This window comes from Ictidomys tridecemlineatus, chromosome 4 (assembly GCF_052094955.1).
Source record: "Ictidomys tridecemlineatus isolate mIctTri1 chromosome 4, mIctTri1.hap1, whole genome shotgun sequence".
In the NCBI taxonomy this organism is placed as follows: Eukaryota; Metazoa; Chordata; class Mammalia; order Rodentia; family Sciuridae; genus Ictidomys; species Ictidomys tridecemlineatus.
In genome coordinates, this window is record NC_135480.1 from 48,076,826 (window position 1) to 48,099,347 (window position 22,522).

General features: G+C 38.9%; 1 protein-coding gene and 1 non-coding gene across 3 annotated transcripts in view; both read left to right on the forward strand.

Moving 5' to 3' along the window:
• The first annotated feature begins 4,636 nt into the window (after positions 1–4,636).
• The window catches only part of Rras2 (RAS related 2), an 85,780-nt gene continuing 67,894 nt past the window's right edge, over positions 4,637–22,522 (forward strand). The window contains exon 1 of one of the 2 annotated variants that reach the window (XM_078046440.1): positions 4,637–5,076. In XM_078046440.1, coding sequence (XP_077902566.1) covers positions 4,969–5,076 — 108 coding nt within the window. In that variant the 5' untranslated portion in view covers positions 4,637–4,968. Of the gene's footprint in view, positions 5,077–5,394; positions 5,569–22,522 lie in introns of those variants that run through there. The other variant, XM_078046441.1, reaches the window with a different exon arrangement.
• Positions 20,484–20,556, forward strand: Trnaa-cgc (transfer RNA alanine (anticodon CGC)). The gene has a single exon. It is a non-coding gene; the product is annotated as a tRNA-Ala (tRNA).

The window sequence follows — 22,522 nt, forward strand, 5'->3', positions numbered from 1 at the left end:
ATCCATCAACTAATTACTGTGGCTACTGGATATTGACAGTCTTAGTGAATTCAGGTCAATTCCTAGAGCTGGAGGTTGGGATATGTCACTCAAAATATAAAGGGGGGAGATTTGAAGATACAGTAGTTTCCCTTTACCCATGGTTACATGTTGTAAGGTTTCAGTTGCTTGTGGTGAATTTCAGTTGGAAAGTATTAAATGGGAAATTCCAGAAATAAACAATTCATAAGTTTTAAATTGCATGCCATTCTGAGAAGCATGACAAAATCTCATGCTGTCCTGCCCTGTCCTATCCAGGACATGACTCATCTTTTTGTCTGATGTATCCATATTGTATATGCTACACATCTATTAGTCACTTAGTAGCCATTTCAGTTATTGGATCCAATGTCCTGGTATGGCAGTGCTTGTGTTCAAATAACTCTTATTTTACTTAATAATGACTTCAAAACACAAGAGTAGTGATTTTGCCAACATTTTTAAACAAAAATTTTTTATAGTTGTAGATGGACAGCATGCCTTGATTTTGTTTGTTTGTTTTTATGTGGTGCTAGGGATTGAACCCAGTGCCTCATATGTGCCAGACAACCGTTCTGTCACAGAGCTGCAGCCCCATCCCACTTTTGCCAATTTTATTAAAGTGTATTGTTTAATTGTTTCATTTTACTGTTAATAGCTTGTTACTGTGCCTAACTTGTAAATTAATCTTTTTTCTTGGTATGTACATATAGGAAAAACCATAGTATATACAGGTTTGGTACTACGTAAGGTTTTAGATATCCATTGGAGGTTCTTGGAATGTATCTGCGGAGGATAAGGAGACTCTTATACTACTTGAAAGGGGAAGGAGAAATGAATGTCTAGGAGGCAATCAACACATGTTTTCTACAGGATGGGTTTGCTTGCTTGTTTTGAGCATTGGATCTGTCCTGTACACAGGGAGTGGTATAGAGGAAGAAGGGGGAAAAAAAATCTTGGCTAAGACTCAGGACCAGAATCAGCTCAGCATACAGGGTCTTGAAATAGTTCCTACTAAAATTGAGTTTTCTCTTTGAAAACTCCAGTTATCAGGCACATATGTGATTTGCAATTGTCTCCTCCTCTTTTCCTTTTATTGGTCAAGCTATCATCAGGTAGAATACTAAGAAACTCATTACAGTTGCTTTAGAATCAATACCCAGTTTTCCTTAGCCCAAATAGTTGTGGTATTATAACTGTGGTTTTTACTCAGGGAATAATTTGTTTCATTTGGATACTCTTGACATTTGATAACCCATCCTCCTTCCCTCCCTCCCTCCCTTCCTTCCTTCCTTCTCTCTTTTTGTTAAGTACTGGGTTTGGACACAAGGTCTCACATATGTTAGGCAAGTGCTTTACTACTGAGCTACAGCCCGAGCCCTTAAAAAATTATGTTTAATTAATTTTTTGGGGGGGGCATGCTCAGGATCAAACCCAGGAACTTGTACATTATAGTCAGGCACTCTATCAGTGAGTTACATACCCAGCCTCATTTATTTTGAGTCAGGGTCTCACTAAGTTGCCCAGACAGCTCTGGAACTTGGGATCCTCTTATTACAGGCTCATGAGCATCTGTGATTATAGGTGTGTTCCATCACACCTGGCTCCATGATTTTTTCTTTTTTAAACTGGGGATTGAACCCAGGGGTACTTTATTATTGAGCTGCATTCCTAGTCCTTTTTATCTTTTTATTTATTTCAAACACATCCTCAGCCCTATTTTGTATTTTTTTTTTTAAGAGATAGGGTCTCACTGAGTTGCTTAGTGCCTCGTTGTTGCTGAGGCTGGCTTTGAACCCATGATCCACCTGTCTCAGCCTCTTGAGCCGGTGGGATTACAGGCGTGCGCCACTGCACTCATTTCTCTTTTTTATTTTTGAGACAGCATCTTGATAAATTGCTGATGCTGGCTTCGAACTTGTGATTCTCCTGCCTCAGCCTTCTGAGTTGATGACATCATAGCCATGCACCACTATGCTTGGCCTAGCTCCATGATTTTTTGAAAGGAGGAGTCAGCCATCTTCTTGGTACTACATAATGAATGATTATGGAAAACTGTAGGGCTAGGCCCACACTGAGAGGCATCTATGGGAAACATAGTTGGCCCTTTTTCAGCACTGTCTTAACCTGGGTTCTTTTGCTTTTCTCTCTCTCTTTTTCCCCCCCACATTGGTAATAACATCTCGTATAGAGGCTTTACTACTGCCGTGTAACAAAAATGCTGCTTAAAAATTAAGAAAAATGCTGCTTAAAACAACCATTTTGCTGGGCATGGTGGCACACACCATGGCACACACCCAGCGGCTCTAGAGGCTGAGGCAGGAGAATTGTGAGTTCAAAGCCAGTCTCAGCAAAATTAAGATGCTAATCAACTCAGTGAGACCCTGTCTCTAAATAAAATACAGAATAGGTCTGGGGATGTGACTCAGAGGTTGAGTGCCACTGAGTTCAATTCCTGGTACCCCCCAAAAAACCCAAAATGAACAAACAAAAAATAACCATTTGTACCACACACAAAAAGCTAAGGAATCAGATAACTAAACACAGCACCTGATCCTAGTCTGGATCCTGTATTGGAGGGGAAAAGTATTCTAAAGGACATTATTGAGTCAACTGACAATATCAGAATATGAATTGTGGATTAAACAAAAGTATTCCTATCAATGTTAGATTTACCGAAGCTGTCAGAGAGAGACAAGAATGACAAAGCAAGTGGAGTAAAAACGTTTACAATAGGTGAATTTGGGTAACGAGTATATGGATATTCTTTGTATTTTGTATGTTGAAATTATTCCCAAATAAAGGTCTTAAAAAACACATTCAGGAAAACTGTATTCCTAGTATGCAGGAGACCCTGAATTTAGTTCCCAGTACACACACACACACACACTCACATATAAAATGCACAACTGGCTTATAATTTTATTTTGCTCATGAATTGTGTGTCAGTAATTCAGGAAGGGCTGGGTTGGGCAGTTCTTTTGCAGTCTGTCATGCAGTTATCATCAGGTGCCAGCAGGGGCTGAAGTCAACTGTAGACTCTATTGGGTTGGTGTTTTGGGGGGTAGGATGGGATTTGGGTGTGTGTGTGGGGGTGTGTCCCAGAAGTCTCAGATGGCAGGCCATTGATACTGGTGGTCTGGTGGGAGCTCAGGGGAATTCTGACTGCATGCCTCTATGTGGCCTGTCTAGCACAGGAGTCATATAGTAATCAAATTACTTACCTTGTTTCTCGAAGAGCAAGAATCCAAAGAGAACAGGTGAAAGCTGTATGCTCTCTACTAATCTAATCTTGGAAATCAAGCAGCATCTCTTCTGCCACATTCTACTGGTTCCAAGCTAGTCACTAGGAGTGTCCCAGAACTTACTATCATGTTCCAAACCACCATAAATGCTTACTACCTGTCAGCACTCTTGTAGATGATTTATATATATGAATTCATTTGTTTCTTATTAAAATCCCCCTGAAGGAGGTAGTCTTATTGTCCTGATTTTAAAGAGGTACAGAGGCTAAGTTCCCTCCAACACACCATAATGAAAGAGATAGGATTTGATTCAGTCTGGCTCCAGAACCCATGGTCTTAATCATTAATCTGCACTGCTCTACACAGAACTGTGATTACTGTTACATTTTGTTAAAATGACATACACAGATATTCACTTTTCATTCACAATCACTAGCATGTAAACTCACAGAACACATTTAAAATCATATGACACAATTCTTTCCTTCTCAGCTCTGTGGTTGCCTGTGTGATTTCCTTTCCCTGGAATGCCTTTCTTCCAATTATTCTTCTGTCTATATTATTTATTCCAGGTCTTTTCAGAAGGCTTCCATGACTACTCAACCCCAGTGTGAGTGCTTTTCCATTTGGTACACATGGTATTTATGTAGTTGCAACTCTTGTCTTATGCATTATAATCTTACTGTTTTGACTGTGTCCTCCATTGGACTCTAAGTTTCCTGAGCTCAGGGACACATATGTGTGCATGAAAGGATCTCTAGCACTGAGCATGGTGCTTGGTAGGTAGTCTCATGTCACTAAGTACAAACTAATCTTTTGAACTCACACTCATCATATGCAATCACACAAAAACATAGCCAGTAAGACACTGTACTGATACACACAAAACCCGTCATTTTCATTCTTGTCCATGCAAACTCAATCACTATGATTTATTCCCCATGCTCAGTAATTGTCACATTCCTTACATGCTGTCACCACCACTAGTCCATCACACACTCAATTACCGTGACAATTCTAATCCACAATCACTGCCACATACTGTTTTTTACACAAGTATAGTCACCATCTGCACTCGTAAAGCAGAATATTTACTCTCCTTCAAGTTAATATGACAACAGTTCTATTTTTCACATTCGCTGCCACATGTTGTGTTTTTCATCCACACAATCCCTGACATATACAATTATGGTCACACACCGTCTTACAGTCTTTCTCCCACTCCTGCTTAACACTCTGCCACACTCAACGCCTGCATTCACTGGCCAGGGCTGGAGCGGCACGTCTGTGGGGTCGACTGGGGAATCTCGGCCCAGGCGGGCGCGGCCGCGCCCCGCCCCCTCATGCATATGCAGCACCTCGGCCCGGCAGCCCGGCCCCCAGACGGCCATTTGTAGCGGCGCTGGAGGCTGCGTTCCGCAGGCGCTGCGGAGAAGCGTAGAGGAGCGAGTCCCCGGCCGCTGCAGCCCCTGACCCCTGCGCTCAGTCGGCTTCTCCGCGCCTCGGGCGGCACCAAGTCAGCCCCGGGGCTTGTGCTGCCGCGCGGAGAGTCCTTCCTGACAGCTCCCGGCGCTCGGGACCCCCGCCCGGCCGCTCGCCCGCAGCCCGCCGTCCGCACACGTCCCCGAAGCCGGGCCTAAGGCGGGCGGCGGCGGCGCGGCGCGGCGCAGCGCGGCGCGGCCGGGCTGGGCTCCGCGGCGTCCCCATGGCCGCGGCCGGCTGGCGAGACGGCTCCGGCCAGGAGAAGTACCGGCTCGTGGTGGTCGGCGGGGGCGGCGTGGGCAAGTCGGCGCTCACCATCCAGTTCATCCAGGTGCCTGGAGCGGGCCTACGGGGGCACCGGGGCGGCGGCGGGCGGCGGCTTGCTATACCTGTGGCGGGGCGGCCGCTGCGACCCCGCCCCGGAGGCGCCGCGCGGGTCGGGGATGGGCGGGCTGCGGGCGCCGGGCCGGCCCTGCGCTCCTACCCTGCGGCCGCGGCGCCGCGCCCCTGCCTGCCCGGCGCCCGGCGCGGCGTCCTGAGAATCGGGCTTCTCAGGAATGTGGCCGGGAGGGCGGAGCTGGCAGGGTGGGAAGCGCCGTTCCACCTTATCGCTTCGACCGAGGCCGGAGACCCACGGGAGCGGCAGCGCCTGGGAGCCGGGCTTCCTGCCCTGAGGGCCCCGGCGTTGGGCGCGTTCGGGAGCCGGAGCCCGGCGCGCTGCTTCTCAGCCGCACGCCGTCGCCTCCGGCGCCGTCGGTGCTAGCGCGGTGGCCACTTGGTCGCGGCTCTGCGCGGTTCGAGCCGGAGCTGCCCGCTTCAAGCGGTGTGTTTTTCTTTGTGTGTGTTTGCGCCTTCCTTACAAGTAATCTCTTAGGTAATAGGTCCGGGTGGGAGTGTTTGTAATGCCCCAGGGAAATGGTGGCTTCGAGGAAGTTAAAAATGTGCCTTGATAGGAGTGAGACCGTTTCCTAGGAATTCCTGGTGCCTTCCTGCTTCTCGCCCTGCCCAGGTGAAGTTTGGGAAGAGCTAGGCTAGGAGATGTGGGAGTCGTGCGTTCCGTATTGTAACCACTCTCTCCCCCACCCCCACCCCCACCCCGCGCTGGAGGAGGAAAGTCGGGTTGTGTTTAAAAAAAAAAAAAAGGAGGGGAGGTGGAATTCTTCATTCTTAGAAATTGCTTTTGGTGAGAGATTTAAGTAATCTTTTTAGAGATTTTTTTAAAAAAAGAAAACCCAGATATCTTCTCTCTGCTTTTGTCAACCTAAAAGGTGTGGCATATGCTGCGAGAGAACGAAGGTACCCTGCTCTACCAGGTAACAAAGATATTTTTTACTGTGCCAAGAGTACAGATGACAAAATATTTTTTTCTGATTCCTGTTTCACCCATTTGTCGTTAATTGAGTTAAATAGCATTTCATTAAAACCTATAATATTTGTAGTGACATTAAAATGCCAAGTATGGTAACATAAATGTATCACTTTTGTCATTGAATAAATGAACAGTAATTACTGCTATAATATCCCATGGAATTAAAAATCGCTGCTAAAACCTTTGTGTCCAGAAAGATATGTAATGAGCCTTTACAGTATGCTCATTAGTGAGTTAAAAAAAAATCACACTGAGTAAGAGGTGAGATTGGTTTGAGTTTAGCAGACAGAATCAGGGATGCTGTCACGTAGCTGTTTCCCCAGGGCCAAGAGAGACTTTTAAGTAACTGATAGCAGAGCAAAATAATTTATAACTAACCCTTTTCCTTCATGACTAGATTGATGGTTGGTGTTGGAGGGAATCCAGAAATGGGAGGGCAATCTGGGTTCCAGTATCAGTGACTAATGTTAGTTAAAATTTAAACTCAAACATTTAAATTTGTTTGAGGAAGGGATCATCTGAAAGTAATTGGATCTATAAGTTAATTATTTAAACAAGGTATTGGAACTTTTCGTTTTGGAAATAGTATTAGAAACCATTAAGATGATGGTAATTGTTATCTTCCTAATGATTTTGTAGAATTCATTTGTTAAAGAAATACTTCCTTTATGAGTAGTATAGTATCTGAATGTGGTAGATGATATCAGATAAAGGTATGCATGAGAAAGACCTATATATAATACACATACACACACACACACACTCTCTCTCTCTCTCAACATTATTACATAAAGTATGGACTTTTTGTCATACACATATGAGCTTGTATCTTTTGCTTTGTTGTTTTGCTGGCTGTGAGAACACTGCCAAATATTTAGCTTCTCTAGCCTCAATTTTCTTGTCAGTAAAATAGGTTTGATTACACATTCTGTATAACTTCTAAATTATAAGAAAGATCTTAATTTTGTACCTAGCATGTAGTATGTGCTTTGTTAATGGTAGGCATTTTTATAAATGTATGTTCAGTTCTGAAACATGCTTAAATTCAAAGGGAATTCAGATTTGGAAAAGTCAATTTGGGAAGGATTAATAAAACACTGTGTGTGGGTCTAGGAGTGTAACTTAGTGATAGTGTTAACCTAGCATGTTAAAGACCCTGGTTCTATCCCCAGCACCCCAGAAGGGGAAAAAAAGCACTGTGTAGTTTAGTAGGAAGACTGGAAATGTTATACCGGAGTATAGGGATGACGATGTGTTAGCTTGGAGAGAGGAGGCAGGTGGGGATGGGAGTGAGATAGGTGACTTGGGGCCAGTGAAATAGGAACATCTAGGCTCTGAAGTTTAGGCTTTCTGGAAAAGAGAATAGAGACCTAACTATGCCATTTGGTCCATGGGTAATCTCAGACAAGTTACTTAACTTCTTAGTACCTTACCTTTCCTCTTCTGTAAACTGGGGAAATACAATGTACAACATCCAGTTGTGAAAATTAAAATGAGTTAACATGCCAAGGCTTAGAAAAATGTCTAGCTCATAGTAAGACTACATATGTTGATGTTTTTATTATTGTTATTATTATTTTGGCTATTGGGGATTGAACCCAGGGATACTCTACCATTGAGCTACATCTCTAGCTCTTTTTATTTTGTGTTTTGAAACAGGATCACACTAAATTGCCAAGGCTGACCACAAATTTGCAATCACTTGCCATCCTTTCACTTAACCTCCTGAGTTGCTGGCTGGGTTTGAAGGGGTGTGCCACTGAGCCTGGCATTAAATTATTCTTAGATTATGTAATTGAAGTGTTTATCATCTATATTAACAGAGCTGCTATTTATTGTCTGACACTGGGGAGTTAAAATTCATTCTATTATAATTAGTAGAAACTGGAGGGAGAGGAGAGAGCAGAATAATCATTTTAAACAAGGAAGTTCTCTTTGTAAGTCAGTTATAGATTTGAGTGGCACAAATTGGTCTTTTTTTTTTTTTAATTTTAGGGTTTTTTTTTTTTTTTTTTGTATTGGGAATTGAACTCAGGGGCACTCAACCATTGAGCCACATCCCCAGCCCTATTTTGTATTTTATTTAGAGACAGGGTCTCATTCGTTGCTTAGTGCCTCGCTGAATTGCTGAGGCTGGTTTGAACTCTTGATCCTCCTGTCTCAGTCTCCCTCCCGGATTACAGGCATGCGCCACTGTGCCATTTATTTAATTTCAGTTTTGAGAAAGGGCCTTACCAAGTTTCCCAGGCTGGCCTCAAATTTGTGATACTCTTGAGTAGCTGGAATTATAGGCATGGGTCACTGTGCTGGCTTCTATATATTTTTTAAAGACTGGAAATATTATATGGTTTTTATATGTTTCAATATATATTTTCTATTCTGTTATTTATTTATTGTAGTGCAGGCAATCAAACCCAGTAGCTCATGCACCACTGTGCTACATCGCCCACCTTCTATTTTGTTACCTTCAGCAGAAAAAGTATAATAAACACATTTGGAAATGGCAAATTTAAAAACAACTTCTCTTGTAACTCCCCCTCCCCTTTTTTATTTTTTATTTTTTTAGTTGTAGTTGGACACAATACCTTTTATGTATTTATTTATATGTGGTGCTGAGGCTTGAACCCAGCACTGCACACGTGCTAGGCGAGCACTCTACCGCCAAACCACAAACCCAGCCCCTCTTGTAGCCCTTTCTTTGACCTTAGATTTAGTTGTTATCTTCGGTGTATACGAAGAGCTGCAAAATTAGGAAATCAAAATAATAAATTGAAATGCGTTTTCCATCCTCCCTCCTCTGGGGGGGGGGTCTTTTGAACACAGGGGTGCCCTGTCACTGAGCTACATCCCCAACTCTTTTTAGTATAAAACAGGGTGTTGCTAAATTGCTGTGGCTGGACTTGAACTTGGAATCCTTCTGCTTCAACCTCCCAAATTGCTGGGATTACAGGCATGTACCATTGTGCCTGGCTGCCTTTTCTGCTTTAAAAATGAATACAACAGCTGGGTGAGGTTGTATATCCTTGTAATACCAGTGATGCTGAGGCTGGCAGATTGCTCAAGGTCAGCCTCAACAACTTAGTGAAACCCAGACCCCAAGCAATTTAAGGAGACCCTGTCTTAGAATAAAAAGGACTGGGGATATAGGTCAGTGGTTAAGTGCTCCTGGGTTCAATCCCTAACCCCCCTCTCCCCCCAAAAAACAAAACAAAACAAACAAACAAACAAACAATGAAAAAACCATAGTGTATGTGATAAAATGTAAAGTATTGTTATTAAGAGTTACGTGAACTCCCTGTTTCTGATGTTTATAGGTTCTTTTGAAAAACATTTTTAAGTTCTCTTGGTAAATAGAATACCTAAGTGATGAGTAAATTCCAGTTAGGACATAATTTTGACATTGTACAGAGTGGAAGGGAGAGATAGTTTGATATTGGGGTTTTTTTTTTTTTCTTCCCAGTACTGGAAATTTAACCCAGGGGTGCTTTACCATTGAGCTAAGCTACATCCCTAGTCCTTTTTGTTAATTTTGAGGTAAGGTCTTGCTAAATTGTTGACCCTGACGTTAGACTTGCCATCCTCCTAACCCAGCCTCCCAAGTCATTTGGATTACAGATATATATCACCACATATTTGGATTCTTAGACTCCCTAACCAGGTCACTCTGGTAGTCTCTCAGTCTCCCTTAAATTCTTCATGACTTCAGTTCTCCATAAAATATTGGGTTTGGTTGAACAGATCTCTGCATCTTTGAAATTCTTACTGTGGTCAAGATTTTTAGGTTCTCTTAACCTCAGTTCCCCATTTGAAAAGGCAGAATAAACAGTACCCGTAGGATTTTTGGAGTAAATAAAATAAATGCTTGCAAATCATTTAGTACAGTGCCATCTACTGAGTAAGTAACTGATGATTGTTATCTGGTTTTCTTTGCTATTCTTACTTCTATATCTTGATGTTCTTCCAAAACAAAATTTGTAATTTCTCATTTTTCCTTAACTCATAATCTAGTCTATTAAGTTTTGACTACCCTTCCCACCTCAAACCCATATACCTCCTCCTTCTCATTTCTGTCTTGTATTTAGGTGATGAATATTGATTTAATTTTGAGTTGTGAAATTTTTTTTTTGTGGGGAATTAATTTTAAGAAATGATGGGACTGGGATGTAGCTCAGTGGTAGAGCATGTGCTAATTATTAGCATGTGCCAAGTCCCCCCGGGCTAAATTACTAGGACAAAAAAAAAAAAAAAAAAAAAGAAGAAGAAATAATGAACTAATCATTGGATTTTGAATTAGTGCTTCTTTTGAAAATTTGGAGAAGAGAATATTACATGTTTTACAGATTTTAAAGTTAGATGTTCTCAGTTTCTTATTTTTTTCCCCTCCCCTATATTGGGGATTGAATTGGGGGTGCTCTACCACTGAGCTATATCTATAGCTCTTTTATTTTGAGATAGGGTTTTTCTAAATTGCTCAGGTTGGCCTTGAATTTGGGCTCCTCCTGCCTCAGCCTCCTGAGGATCTGGGATTACAGGTGTATGACACTGTCCCCAGCTCTAGTTTCTATTTTTTTAGCATCCAAACTTTTTATTGAGCAGTTTGTTATGTTTGAACTCTGTAGGTGTTAGCTAATTTCTCACATCTTGAATTTTAGTCAGTCTTAAAACCTGTTAGTCTTGACTTGATTCAAACATTACTATTTACTTAGAGTTTTTCTTTTCCAGAGTATTGTTTTTTTTTTTTTTCCCCTTGGGAGCAGAGATCCTGGAGAGATTTCAGGACTCCCTTATTTGTGTTAATAGTTACTTGATTCATGTGTCAAGGTTGTGAGTTTAAATTCCTGAATTGTCATTCCATTTCTACATCTTTTTATTTTATTTTTAATTTTTTTAACACTTCTCAATTAGCACTATATATATTTTTTCTCATCAGTATTTTAAAAAATATTTTTGTGTATTTATTTTTATGTGTTGCTGAGGATCGAACCCAGTATCTCACACGTGTGAGGCAAGTGCTCAACCACTGAACCACAATCCCGGCCTCTACATCTTTTTTTAAAGTTTACCTTTCTTTAAAAAAATTTTTTAAAAAATTTATTCAGTTTTACATGGTGCTAAGGATTGAACCGTGCCTCACACAGTGCTAGGCAAGTGCTCTGCCACTGAGTTCCAGCTTCCCATTTCTACATCTTGAAGACACTTCTTCAATTAGAAGATACTTCTGTATTTTATTTAGAGACAGGGTCTCACTGAGTTGCTTAGCACCTTGCTTTTGCTGAGCCTGGCTTTGAACTCTCCATCCTCCTGCCTTAGCCTCCGGTGAATCTCTTGATTTTAAACTGTGTGCGTGTGTGAGCGTGTGTGTTTGCACATGCATGCAATTTCAGTGATTTGGGAGGCTGAGGCAGGAGGATCACAAGTTTTATGCCAGCTTTCTGCAATTTGGTAAGACCTTGTCTCAAAATAAAAAATGTAGCTTGTGGTAGTGCATCTCTGGGTTCAGTACCAAGTATGTATCAGGGGAGTACTGGAATTATGAATGGTAAGTGTTAAAATGATATCTGATGATTCTTTTGTAAAAAAGTTAACCTACATTTCTCAGATGCCAGCATGTTACTATATTTGCTTTATCCTTCCAATCTAAACACATTTAAAAAAACCCATTGGCTTGTAAGTTGACATGTTCCCCGCCTCCATCCTTAAAGACCTCTGTTGTTATTTTCTAAGATCAGGGCATTTGCTTACATAAACACCATACAGTAAACCGAAACCAGAAGTTAACATTAATATATTACTATTACCTAATTTGTGGATTTTGTTTTTTGGATTTTGCCAATTGTCCCAATAATGGCCTTTGTAAGAAGATTATATGATGCATTTTATATCCATTTCTTCTTTAATTTGGAAAAGGTTTTTAGTTTCTTAAAGAGTACAAATTAGGGTTGGGGTTGTGGCTCAGCGGTAGAGCGCTCCCTAGCATGTGAGAGGCCTGGGTTTGATCCTCAGCACCACATAAAAATCAATAAATAAAGATATTGAGTCCAACTACAAGTAAAAAGAGAGTACAAATTAGTTATTTGTAGAGTCTCCTTAATTTTTATTGACTATTGTTTCTTTGTGATTAAGTTCAGGTTATGTGTTTTGGGGGGCAAGAATAACATCCTGTGTTCTCAGTGCATTACATTAGGAGACATGAGGTAATATTTATATTAACCTTTTGGCTCAACAATCCCAAATCTAGTATTTTACCCTGAAAATATATTTCCAGCAGTGTGAAAACAATAGGCACAAGGTTGTGGCATTATTTGTACTTGCAAAAATTAGAAGCAACTTGCTAGGTAGGAGGAGTTGAATAAAATGATATATTCACCCACTGGAGCATTATTCAGCTGTAATAAAGAATGAGAAAGGCCTTGAAGTAAGGAGTGCTTCCTAAGGTACATAGTTCAGTGGAAAAACTAAAGTGGGAAATGATAAACAGTACTGTAGAAAAGAAGAGGAAATAAGAAAATACATATGTATTTGTTTATGGGGACAAAACTAAAACAAGAATACATGAGTGATTGATGATAAAATTGGTTACCTGGAGAGAGTGGGTAGGAATGAAGTGAGAGAAGAAATGGGAACAGTGATCCTTTTGACTTTTGGAACCATGTTAATGTTTTACATACTGTATATAAATAGCAAACATAGCAATGGAGTCAGGTGATGAAGGAAATAAGTGTTATGTGAAATACAAACAAGTGATCTGAACCTTATTTAGATAACTTCTGAACCCAGTATTTGTACTGTGTCCTCAGGATAAAGACAAAAAGAACTTGAAGCAAAGGTTGAACTGTAGTTGATAGTTGGGTTGTTTTTTTTTGGTTACAGAGGCATGAGTTTGCAATTGTGTGTATTTTTCTGTACTGAGATTAGCAAATAAGTAAACATTTTGAAAAATGTGAGCAGGTTCTCACTGTTGGAGGAAAGGAGCTATAAACGTGGAAAGGGTGAATGTGACAATGAACTCTGTTGTTTGACTAAAATTGGAGATATTGGTTTAACCTTTTAAAAGTATGTAGATACAGAAATACAGTACAAGTATGTGGATGCAGATGCACACATGTATACATTTTTCTTTTCTTTTCTTTTTTTTTTTTTTTAGTTGTAGATGAGCACAATATCTTCATTTTTATTTGTTTATTTTTACATGGTGCTGGGGATGGAACCCAGGGCCTCACACATGCAAGGCAAGCACTCCACCACTGAGCCACAACCCCAGCCCCACGTATACATTTTTCTTCCATTTCCATTCACAGGGCCCAGAAACAGTGACACCTTGTTAGAATTGAGACCAACTAGTACCAGATCTTGGTTTCTAAATACCATTCTCTACTAGAAGGAACTTTAGAGAATGTCTGATTCTAGGGTTGTGGTAGGAAGAAATAACAAGAAATACAAGATGAGCCTGTAGTACCTTGTATTTTCAAGGGTCTTGTAATACAAAACACTACAGGCTCATCGTGTATTTCCAGAAAGTAAGGAATTACTTAAAAAAAAATGGAGATGATGGGGACTACCATTGACTTACTAGGGGACAATTTAATAATTGAAATGAGATAATTGATAATTGACTCCATGATGATAAATGATTGAGAAGTTCTTGATGTAGAATTCAGTCTAATGAATAAACATTCAGGATACAGTGGAAACTTGATGATCTCTCTTTCTCTCTTTTTTCCGTTTTCTTACTGGGGTTTTTGAATTGGGGGTGCTTAATCACTGAGCCACATCCCCAGCCCCACTAGGCAGTCTAATCTTATGGGATTACAGTTGTATATACATCTGTTGTTGACAGAACCTAACTACTTGGTTATGCTAATGAGATGTAGTCTTTTTAATCACCTTATCTGGTTATTGAATGAATTTATGCTTCAAGGAATCAAGTTGAGGCATCAAGTTGGGCTTACTTCCTCTCTGTTTAAAGAGAATTTTTTTTTCCACTTGCAATTTTTTATTTTTAAATTTGTTCTAATTAGTTATATATGACAGCAGAATGCATTTCAATTCATTGTACACAAATGGAGTACAACTTTTCATTTTCTCTGATTGTACATGATGTGGAATCGCACCATATGTGCAGTTATACATGTACCTAGGGTATAAAGAGAAAACCTTCTAATTTTGTAGCCAGATATTTTGGAAGGGAACTATTGATAAAAATAGGTTAGGAGAGTATACATTTTGGCCATAGACTCTTTTTTAAAAATATTTATTTCTTAGTTTTAGGTGGACACAATATCTTTATTTTATATTTATGTAGTGCTGAAGATCAAACTCAGTGCCTCATGCATGCTAGGTGAGCACTCCACCACTGGGCCACAACCCCAGCCCTTGGCCATGAACTGTTAATGTTAGCAGAACAACTCTCTCCTTTTATATTAAGTGTCTTTTGCTATGTAGATGTATTTTTTTTTTCTGTGTTCTTTTTTTCTACTGGGATTTAATCTTAAAATTATTCATTTTCTCTTTTTTCTTTTTCCTCTTCCTCTTCCTCCTCCTCCTCCTCCTCCTCCTCCTCCTTCTCCTCCTCTTCCCCTCCACCTCCCAGGGATTGAACCCAGGGGCGCTTTAACACTGAACCATATCCCCAACCCCTTTATATATATATATATATATTTTTTTTTTTTTTTAATTGTTGGTTGTTCAAAACATTACATAGTTCTTGATATATCATATTTCACAGTTTGATTCAAGTGGGTTATGAACTCCCATTTTTACCCCGTATACAGATTGCAGAATCACATCAGTTACACTTCCGTTGATTTACATATTGCCATACTAGTGTCTGTTGTATTCTGCTGCCTTTCCTATCCTCTACTATCCCCCCTCCCCTCTCTCTCTCTATATATATTTTTTAGAGACAGAGTCTCACTGAGTTGCTTAAGGCCTCCCTAAGTTGCTGAGGCTGGCTTTGAACTTGTGATCCTCCTGCCTCCCCCTCTCCAGCTGCTGAGAGTATAGGCATGTGCCACCATCCCAGCTAGTGTCCTTATTTAAAACAACCAAATGTGAGCTGGGTGTGGTGGAACATCCCTGTAACCTCAGCTACTCTGGAAGCTGAGGCAGTAGAATCAAAAGTTCTGGGCCAGTCTCTGCAACTTGATGAGACCCTGTCTTAAAATAATCAAGGATGAACTTAGTGGGAGTGTTTGCTAGCATGTTTGAGGCCCAGAGTTCCTCAAGTTTCTGTTCTGCAGAAATAACTTTTCTGTTTGTATGCTTGTAGCATTCACTTATCATTGGAAATGGGAACATTTATCAGGATATGACTAGAAGTTTTTCTCTGTTCACAAGTTTCCCCAGGGAAAGGATGAAACACTTAAGGTCTGGGAAGATTTTCATTTTTTGTATTTTTTTCTCAATTATCTTTTAAATATCTGCTATTTGTGCTTTGGTTCCCTGAAAAAATATATATATATATTTTTTTTGCTATGTAGAAGTATATCCTGAGTCTTCTACAATATTCATATCATGTTGTTCTAAGTTAATCAACGAAAAGAATAAGCTACTATTCATTCTAGGAAAATTTGTTAAAATTTAAATCTGTTAAATCTCAGTTCTAATGCCCTTGGCTGAGAAGTCAAGATATTAAGTCTTATATTAAACAATGGTAATGTTTTCTTATCTTTTCTTAAGGCCACAAAACTTATATTTTTCTGAATCTTAATATTGTAAAACAAAAAGTAGGGGTTTTTCATTGTGCAAAGTATTTGTTCATGAAGTTGATTTTGGTGTTGGAAGTAAAGAACTGGTCATCCTCAGGATTGCTTTAAGCTACTGAGGTTTCCATTCTGTTCTGTTGTAGAAGGGCAGATGGATACTGGGAAGTTTCAGATTTTTGGACAGTATCAGTAGGATTTCAACAAATGAGAAATTCTTTTAAATCCTCTAAAACATTCAGCCTATTCTGAGCTGTTGGCTGAGAGGTATTATTTTAGAGCATAGTTGAAAGGGATGCTTTTTAAAAAAAAAAAAAAAAACTGTTGAAGATCAGACTTAGGGCCTGGCACATGCTAGGCAAGTGCTGTACTAGTGAGGTACATTTCAGCCCAGTTTTTAAATTCTTTACATCTTAGCTTTCTGCACTGAGGCAAGTGGAAGAGACGGGGAGACAGAGGTTTGTGTGCGTGCATGCTTACACATCTCTAAAATGCGAATCACAGCATAGGTTTTCTTGCTAAAGGTATAGAAAATGGAATGGCCTAGAAACAAAAGAGATCCTTTAGAGAGTTTGTGTATAGTATGTGTTTGTGGATGTAACCTGAAGTATGCTCATATTGCATTGAATATTATAATAGTTACCTTTTTCATGATTTTATCTATAAACTTTGCTGTTGCTCTCCTCTTTATTTTCTAAAATGGAATTAATTGCCATATATTTCTCATTATAGTACTTTTAGGGAACAATATACTATAATTTATAATTTTAAAGATATTTTAAAGGAATTCTAGTGTTTTTCAAATGTGTTACTATCACCCTGTAATCTATAATGTAATTTATTTTTTTAAATTTTTTTTTAGTGTTAGGGACTGAACTCAGGGCAATTTACCAGTTAGGTACATCCCCAGACCTTTTTTATTTTTTATTTTGAGACAGGTCCTTGCTAAGTTGCTTTGGTTGAGGCTGGCCTCGAACTTGGGGTTCTCCTGCCTCAGTTTCCTGAGTCACTGGGATTTTAGGTATGTGCCACTGTGCTTTGCCTGAAATCTGAAGTGTAACTAATGACCTTTGGAAAGGTATTGCAAGGCTGATTTTGTATTGTTTACTAGGAAATAAGATCTTGCACTTTTTGCTTATTCCTAAAATAATTTGTAATTTCAGTTTGGATATCACTTAGTTTTTAAATAATTTAATTTTTTATTGGTGCATTATAATTATACATAGTAGTTGAATTCATTGTGCCATATTGAGTAATTTAAATTTGGAAAAAGGTTGAGTGGTTCCTTCTCAAGACCTTGGGAATACTAGACAAGTTTATACAACTGAGCGATGGCCTTAGCCCTGTATAAAATTTTATTTAGAGATAGAGTCTCACTAAATTGTGGAGGTTGGCCCAGAATTTCATCTTTCTGCCTTCCAAGTAGCTGGAATTATAGATGCCTGTGCCACCTCACCTGTTTGATTGTGTCCTTTTAATTATAGATTTCTTACTTCATTGGGTTAAAGTAAAAGAATGTAAAATCTCTGTTTTAGAACATTAAAAATTTTTTTCGCCACAGGGGATGGCATATACCTATAATCCCTGCTACTTGCTCTATGTTCAATTCTTAGTCCTGCTGGGGTGAATGTGGAGGGGTGGAGGACCAAAAAAAAAAAAAAAAAAACCAAAAATACTGGATGTAGTGTCACATGCTACAGCTGTTCCCTAGCAACTTGGGAGACTGAGGTAGAAGGATCACAGGTTCAAAGCCAGCCTCAGCAATTTAGAAAAGCCTTAAGCAATTTAGTGAGACCCTGCCTCTAAATAAATAAATAAATAAATAAATAAATAAATAGGGTGGGGGCTGCGGATGTGGCTTAGTGGTTAGTCCCTGGTACTCTCCCCCATCACCACCAAAAAGAAAAAGAAATTTACAATTGTTTTTTGTAGCCATTCCTAGAATATAAGTGGAGAATATTTGTAGCATATGAGGTACAAAGTTTTACACAAATAAATTAAAATGGATCTTGTCAATAATATTATAAATTTTTTTATATCCTTTTTTATGCCTGTTTAATCTGTGAGGCTCTGAAGTAGTTTTATTAAATCTTTTGTGAAGACCTGATTTTTCCATGCATTTCTGATTTTGCTTTTCTTTGATGGTATATTATTTATTATATAAAAGTTAGAATGATTAAATCTTTTATCATTAAGTAGTATCATTCTTGTGTATTTTACTCTGTATTTCATCCTATATTATATTTATATTGCCATTCTTGGTTTTGTGTTTGTATGCATTTGCTTGACTTCAATTGTATTTAACATTTTTTTCAACTTTTTTTTTTTTTTTGTACCAGGGATTGAACCCAGAGGGGCTTACCAGGGACATCCCCAGCCCTTAGAGATGGGGTTTCTCTGAGTTGCTTAGGGCCTTGCTAAGTTCTTTTTTCAACTTTGTGAATAGTTTATAATGTTTAAAAATCAAATCTGAGATTCTCTGTTAGTGGAGGAATCCAGTAATTTGTGAAATCTGTGTAAATTTGTTTTTATTCTTTTTTTTGTACTTTATATTCTTTGTTTTTAACCTTTAACCATTGTTTATACAGACTTGAGCAAGTTTGTTTATATCATTTTATTTCCCTTGTATTGAGGGTATAAAAGTGGAAGTTATTTCAAAAGTAGAGGTTATTTCTAAGAAACGTATTTCTTGTGATTGCTTTTGTTAGTCCTAAGTTGCCTAATGAAATTAAACAATACAGCTTCCGTGTTTTTGTTTTTAAAGAATTCTAGACATGGAAAAATTTATATTGTTTGTCTAAGAAACGGCAACCTGTGAGTCAAATTTGTGTCTTGATTCAACTGCTGTATGACTGTGTGGCCACGGAAAAGTCAATTCACTTTTCTGGATTCAGTTTCTTCATTTTTCAAATGGAAGGTTTGAAGTAGGGAAAGATTCTGTGTCTGATTGACCTAGGCAATATTTAAAACCCTCTAAACACAAGGATGTAAACAAGTATTTTAGTAGGACTTTGTGTGTGTGTGTGTGTGTGGGGGGGGTGGTTGGGGATTGAACCCAGGGGCTTACAAATGGTAGGCAGTGCTCTGCCACTGCAGTCAATGCCCAATCTGTTTACATTTTATTTTGAAACAGGATCTCAGTAAAATGCCCAGGCTGGCCTGGAACTTCAGCCTGTCTCAGCCTACTGAGCAGCTGGGATTATAGGTGGTAAGGGTCTCTGTGCCCAACCTAAGTCTTTGATCTTAAGATTGCTTGGCCTGAATGTATGCCTCTTCGTTGCATTTGTTTGTTCTTCCTATTTAGATTTTGAGAATATAGATCAGGGATACATTTGTAACATAGAACTAAGTGCATAGGAAAATATTTGTTGCTGTTTATTAATTGCTAATATTAGGCCTTAAATAGGAAATAGAAAATAACTAGGGAAAAGATATTAGGAAAGATGAGTAATATCTGTTATAGGATAGCTTCATAGCAGCCTGTTAATGAAGAGAGCAAAGAACTGGTTTTCATTTTTAAATTTCAGAGCATCTCTGAAATGAGAAGATCAATAAGGCAGATGCACATTTGAATCCTAGTTTTAGAAGTTTTAGCAATTGATCCATAAGCATTCAGTTTTATCCAAAAAAGTCTTTGGACATAGTAGTCATCATTAATTTCTTTCTGGAAATTCTGACTCAGGAAATGTGAGACAGACTTGAGGGTAATGTCTTAAGGAGTCACTACTTTTGTCTTATTTCCTGGTGGGTTTTCTCCTAATACCTTGTTTTTGGTTAAATGATGACATGTGGTTGAGATTAACAGTCAGCAGTTTGTTAGCTGAAAGAGAAAGAATACTAATCAGTCAAGTCAAACTGCAAAGGAAGATTTGTGATAATAATATAATTTAAGTTTCAGAAACAATGTGGAAAAATAATGTGGAAAACAATGTGGACTATTAAATTTGTAATTTTGCCCTTATTGCTTCTGAATTTAAGATGCATCTACTAAATAAGGTAGGGAGTTTGCCTTAGGTGTGTATGTGTATGTATGTGCACAAGCCCACATAGCCTTATACCCTCTCTTATGGGAACTGAATATAGGGTTATAGGCATGTATTTCAAACCAAGAAAAAATGCATTTACAGTTAGAGTGTGCTTTGTGAGTTTTTAAAATAAAAACATGGAGATAAAAATGTAAAACAAAGGTATAAGTTTGTGATAATTTAATAACAAGTTGTAGATGTTTAAGTAGGTATAATGGTAAAGCTTACTCAAGCACTGCATTAATTCTTATTTTCATATACTGCATGGAGCCAACCCAGGGAGCTCTACAACTGAGCTCCATCCACAGTCCTTTTTGTTTCTTAATTTGGGACAGGGTGTCACCAAGTTGTCCAGCTTACTTTAAACTCTTGATTGTTATGCCTAAAGTCTCCCCAGTAGCTGGCATTACAGGTGTGTACCATCGTGCCTGACTAATGTTAAAAAATTTCTTATAACCACTGCACTATTTTATGGTGTTAAAGTTCTTTTCATTTAGTTTAATGTTAAGAATGCCAGTTGGAATGGTGATGTTATTTTTGTTTTTGTAAGTTCCTTGCCATTATGAAATCTTATTTATTTTATTTTTTTGTGAGATAGGGTCTAACTGTGTTACCCAGGCTGGTCTCATAACTGGCTTGGTGCTGAGGATGTAGCTCAGTGGTAGAGTACTTGCCTCGCATGCACATGGCCCTGGGTTCAAACCCCAGCACCACAAAATAAAACATCAAACACCCAGGCTCAAGTGATCCTCCTGTATCAGCCTCCCAAGTAGCTGGGACTGTAGTGTGCTATGGTTCATGATCATTATTTTAGTAGGTCTGAAAATATAACGGAAATCTTGTCTTCTGTTAAAATGTTAGATTGTGATTCTCAGTTTTTAATTTTATATTTATAGTTTTATATTTAGAGTTACAGAATTTTTTTTTTTAAATTTCCTATATCATTGCAGATTAGCTAAGTGTGGTGTAAACCTGTAATCCCAGTGATTTGGGATTCTGAGGGAGGGGGATTGTAACTTGGAGGTCAGCCTTAGCCATATAACAGGACCTTCAGCAACTTAGAAAGACACTGTCTCAAAATAAAAAAAAGAAAAGGACTGGGAATGTAGCTCAGTGGGAAAGCACCCATGGGGTCAGTCCCCAGTACCAAATAAATAAATAAACAAATAAAATTATTGTGAATTACACATATAATTTAGATTTCTTTGTAGTAGTTTCAGGAAGAAGCCATTGACTGAGCCGATTAATCAAATGAAGTTGTCTGACATGGGTTACTTTAGTTTGTGGTTTTAGCTGAGCAGTACATGGTGCACAGCTGTTGCTCCAGCAGCTTTGTTCCAGCTGTCCTGTTTGCCTGTCAGAAAATACCCTGCATTCCTTTTTTTTTTTTTTTAAACAGAACTTCTTGTAATGTTCTATACTTTCTTACTTAAATGAATCTTAGTAATTACTTTAATAACTTTTCTTCACTTTTCAGCCTATGAGTAGCTACTTAGAATGATGCCACAATGGATTATGTATAACAGATTTAATAAGCCTGGTCTATTTATATATATTTTTTATTGTGAGTTAATGTGGTTGTGAAAATTTACATAAGACAAGTGATTGATGTTGAAAAAGGCACCAAACTTGAGAGACAGCTCCAAAACAAGTAGCTGGTATCTGGAAAATGAAACTGGCATATCACCCCACATCCTGTAGTGGGGATTGAACCAAGGGGTGCTTTACCACTGAGCTACATTCCCAGCCCTTTTTATTTTTATTTATTTATTTTTATTTTGAGGCAGGGTCTCACTAAGTTATCTACGACCTTGCTAAGATGTTGAAGCTGGCTCTGAACTTAGGAGCCTCCTGCCTTAGCTTCCCATGTAGTATTTTATTTTTAGACAGGGTCTCACTAAGTTGCCCAGGCTAGACTTCAACTTGTTGTCTTCTGCCTCAGCCTCCAGAGTAATTGGGATTATAGGCTGTATACCCACAGTACTGAATTTAGTATTATTATTATCACCACTACTACTACTACTACTACTACTACTACTACTACTACTACTACTACTGGTCTTGGGGATCAAACCCAGGGTACTTACCACTCAGCTACATCCCCAGACCTTTTTGTTTTTCATTTTAATGTGTTCTTGCTAAATTGCTGAGGCTGGCCTTAAATTTGAAATCCTCCTGCCTCAGCCTCCTGAGTTGCTGGGATTACTGTACCCAACTCCTGTTATTATTTATTATTTTTTTAAATTCAATTTTATTTTTGAAGCCAGGGATTGAACCCGGGGGTGCTTAACCACTGAGCCACATCCCCAGCCCTTTTCATATGTTTTTTTCGAGACAAGTCTTGCTAAGTAGCTTAGGCCCTTGATAAGTTGCTGAGACTAGCTTTGTACTTTGGATTTTCCTGCCTCAGCCTCCGGAGCTGCTGGGATTACAGGCATGTACCACCATGCCTGGCTGTTTATTATTTTTTAAAAAACGATCTACATATAGTTTTTTTGTGAGTTTTATGAAATTTCTGTCATTTTTTTTTTTTTTGGTACTGGGGATTAAACTCTGGGTCATTAACCACTGAGCCACATTCCTACTCCTTTTTGTATTTTATTTAGAGATGGGGTCTCACTGAGTTGCCTAGGGCCCTGCTAAATTTCTGAGGCTGGCTTGGAACTCAAAATCCTCCTGCTT